Below are 3,970 nucleotides of genomic sequence, written 5' to 3'. Positions count from 1 at the left end.
TGCCGAGTCTTCACCATCCTCCCAGACCTCTGCCTTACTGAGGACGAACAGTCAGTCCTCAGTAAGGGCTCACCTTTTGTCTCCCTCCACCCAAACATCAACGAATACCACTCACGCTTGGACCTTGAACAGTTTTTCGCCTCTGCCTCCACACTTACTTCTTTAACCGTGAGCCTAACCCTTCCCTTACTGATCCCTTCTCCCATCTCCAACACACCCCCTCCTCCTGGACACCACCTACCCTCCCTCGACCTCTTCATCTCCAACTGCCGTCGAGACATCAATTGCCTCAACCTCTCCAGCCCCCTCACCCACTCCAACCTCTCCCCCACAGAACGTGCAGCCCTCCACCCACTCCGCTCCAATCCCAACCTCACCATAAAACCCGCGGACAAGGGAGGCGCAGTTGTAGGATGGCGCACTGACCTCTACATCACCGAGGCCAGGCGCCAAGTCTCCGACACTGCCTCCTTGATCATGACCCTACCCCTGACCACGAAAACATCATCTCCCAAACCATCCACAACCTCATCACCTCAGGTGACCTCCCACACACAGCCTCCAACCGCATCATTCCCCAACCCCGTACTGCCCGCTTCTATCTCCTTCCCAAAATCCACAAACCTGACTGCCCTGGTCGACCCATTGTCTCCGCCTGCTCCTGCCCCACCGAACTTACCTCCACCTATCTCGACTCCATTTTCTCCCACTTGGTCCAGGAACTCCCTACCTACGTCCTTGACACCACCCACGCCCTCCACCTCCTCCAAAACTTCCGATTCCCTGGTCCCCAACGTCTCATCTTTACCATGGACGTCCAGTCCCTATACACCTGCATGCCCCATGCAGATGGCCTAAAGGCCCTCCGCTTCTTCCTGTCCCGCAGGCCCGACCACTGACACCCTCATCTGCTTAGCCGAACTCGTCCTCAACCTCAACAACTTCTCTTTCAATTCCTCCCGCTTCCTACAGACAAAGGAGGTGGCCATGGGTACCCGCATGGGCCCAAGCTATGCCTGCCTCTTTGTAAGTTATGTGGATACAATCCCTCTTCCGTAGCTACACTGGCCCTAAACCCCACCTCTTCCTCCGTTACATTGATGACTGTATTGGCGCCGCCTCGTGCTCCCACGAGGAACTCAAACAATTCATCCACTTCACCAACACCTTCCACCCCAACCAACCTTAAGTTCACCTGGACCATCTCTGATACCTCTCTCTCCTTCCTGGACCTCTCTGTTTCCATCTCTGGCAACCACCTGGAAACCGATATCCATTTCAAGCCCACCGACTCCCACAGCTACCTAGAATATACCACCTCCCACCCACCTTCCTGCAAAAATGCCATCCCCTATTCCCAATTCCTTCGCCTCCGCCGCATCTGCTCCCAGGATGAGGCATTCCACTCCCGAACATCTCAGATGTCCTCGTTTTTCAAGGACCGCAACATCCCCCCCGTCAGTGGTCGAGAACGCCCTCGACTGTGTCTCCCGCATTTCCTGCAACTCATCCCTCACACCCCCTCCCCGCAATAACAACCAAAACAGAATCCCCCTCGTCCTCCCGTACCACCCCACCAACCTCCAGATCCAACACATCATCCTCCGACACTTCCGCCATCTGCAATCCGACCCCACCACCAAAGACATTTTTCCCTCCCCACCCTTATCTGCTTTCCGGACGGACCACTCTCTCCGTGACTCCCTTGTCCACTCCACACTCCCCTCCAACCCCACCACACCTGGCACTTTTCCCTGCAACCGCAGGAAGTGCTACACCTGCCCCTACACCTTGCCCCTTACCCCCATCCCAGGCCCCAAGAAGACTTCCCACATCAAGCAGATGTTCACCTGCACATCTGCTAATGTGGTATACTGTATCCGCTGTTCCCGTTGTGGCCTCCTCTACATCGGGGAAACCAAGCGGAGGCTTGGGGACCGCTTTGCGGAACACCTATGCTCGGTTCGCACTAAACAACTGCACCTCCCAGTCGCAAACCATTTCAATTCCTCCTCCCATTCCTCAGACGACATGTCCATGCTGGGCCTCCTGCAGGGCCACAACGATGCCACCCGAAGGTTGCAGGAACAGCACCTCATAATTCGCTTGGGAACCCTGCAGCCCAATGGTATCAATGTGGACTTCACAAGCTTCAAAATCTCCCCTCCCCCAACCGCATCCCAAAACCAGCCCAGCTTGTCCCCACCTCCCTAACCTGTCCTTTCATCCACCTATCCCCTCCTCCCACCTCAAGCCCCACTCCCATCTCCTATCTACTAGCCTCATCCCGCCCCCTTGACCTGTTCATCCTCCCTGGACTGACCTATCCCCTCCCTAACCCCCCACCTACACTCACCTTTACTGGCTCCATCCCCGCCTGTTTGATCTGTCCGTCTCCTCTCCACCTATCTTCTCCTCTATCCATCTTCTATCCGCCTCCCCTCTCTCTCCCTATTTATTTCAGAATCCCCTTCCCCTCCCCCATTTCTGAAGAAGGGTCTAGGCCTGAAACGTCAGCTTTCCTGCTCCTCTGATGCTGCTTGGCCTGATGTGTTCATCCAGCTCTACACTTTATTATCTCCTAAGTAATTGGTCCCTTGTGTTACCTGTTGTTCTTTTTCTTCCACCTTTATCCTCAGGTTATTGACATCTCTGTCACTAAAAGCAGTTGTTCCTTATTTCTTGAACTGTAAATCGAATTTGTAACATGTGATTTAGGCATAGTTGGAGCCCTTTTTGGTTTTGATGACCTCAAAAAAATTACCCCTTAATATTTTTTGCTCTAACAAAAGCAATCCTTTCTCGTATACTGTCCTTTAACCCCATCTTAAATAAGGGTGTCACCCTTAGCACTTTGCAGCCCTCTGGATGCGCCCCCATATCTAGGAACGGTCAGAAGTTTATGGCAAATCCCTTCTGCTACACATTCCCTTAGCAACCTAGGACATTAGCCATTCAGACCAGGTGATTTGATTACTGCAATGCATAGCCAGCTTTTCCATTATCTTCTATCTCAATTTCACCCTATCCTTTTTACCAACATATTGTCAGATTTCTCTTCATTCTTGAACGCACAAAAAATACCTAAGTATTCTGGCCTTCCCCTGCATCGCTAAGCATAAATCACCCGCTTTGGCCTTAATAGGACCCCTACCATCTCTTAAAACTCACTTTTTTGATGCATGTAGAAGACCTTTATTTATATAAACTTACATTCTGTTCTCATATTCACACTTTGTCAATCCCATTTTCCTCTTCACCTGCCCTTGATGACCTATTGTATTTGACCTCATTCTCAACTTGAAGAATTCAGCTGACATGCACAATACATCTTCCTTTTTCTGTTTCATTATAAATTCCATCTCCTGCATCATCTAAAGAGACTTGCTTTTTGTTTTCCAACCTTTTTTTCCCTTTTTGGTATATACTAGCCTGCACCTGAAGCATGTCATCCTTAAAGATCCCTTATTGCTCCATTTCAGTTTTTCATGTCGGACTTTGCTTCCATTTTATTCTGACTAGAATTTTTCTTGCATTGAAGTTAGCCTTCTTTTTCGGTTTAGATATTCTACTTTAAATTGTTCTTTGCTCTTCTGCATTATATGACCAAAACTTATGACATGATGATCACTCTTAACTGAGTGCTCCCAAAAGACACTTAACCCACATGGCCCATCTGGGTTCCCCAGCACCAGATCTAGCAAAACCACCTTTCTAGTTGACCAAGAAACATAATGAACAAGGAAGTTCTTCAGAAGATAGTTCAGACATTCCTCGTCCTCTATACCCTAGACTGTAGTAGTATCTCAGTCAGTATATGGATAACTAAAGTCCCACATATCATCGATATATAGTTCTTGCACATCACTGATTCCTTTGCAGATTTGTTTTTCTCTTTCTGTTTGGAAACCTTTAGAATCTCCCCCAGAAATGTGATCAAAGTTTTAGCATTTCACCTCTAACCAAATGA

At 49.4% G+C, this 3,970-nt stretch overlaps 1 protein-coding gene across 1 annotated transcript in view; it reads right to left on the bottom strand.

Annotated features, from left to right (window-relative positions):
* The window catches only part of LOC109911611 (PSMC3 interacting protein), a 47,475-nt gene extending 44,104 nt beyond the window's left edge, over positions 1-3,371 (bottom strand). Inside the window, exon 1 of the mRNA XM_048614437.1 lies at positions 3,214-3,371. Coding sequence (XP_048470394.1) covers positions 3,214-3,371 — 158 coding nt within the window. The remainder of the gene's footprint in view (positions 1-3,213) is intronic.
* Positions 3,372-3,970: the final 599 nt, after the last annotated feature.

The sequence above is a fragment of the Rhincodon typus genome, chromosome 30 (genome assembly GCF_021869965.1).
Source record: "Rhincodon typus isolate 14 chromosome 30, sRhiTyp1.1, whole genome shotgun sequence".
Lineage (NCBI taxonomy): Eukaryota > Metazoa > Chordata > Chondrichthyes > Orectolobiformes > Rhincodontidae > Rhincodon > Rhincodon typus.
Note: the sequence above shows the minus strand (reverse complement) of the source record. Positions and strands in the feature narration are given on the sequence as shown.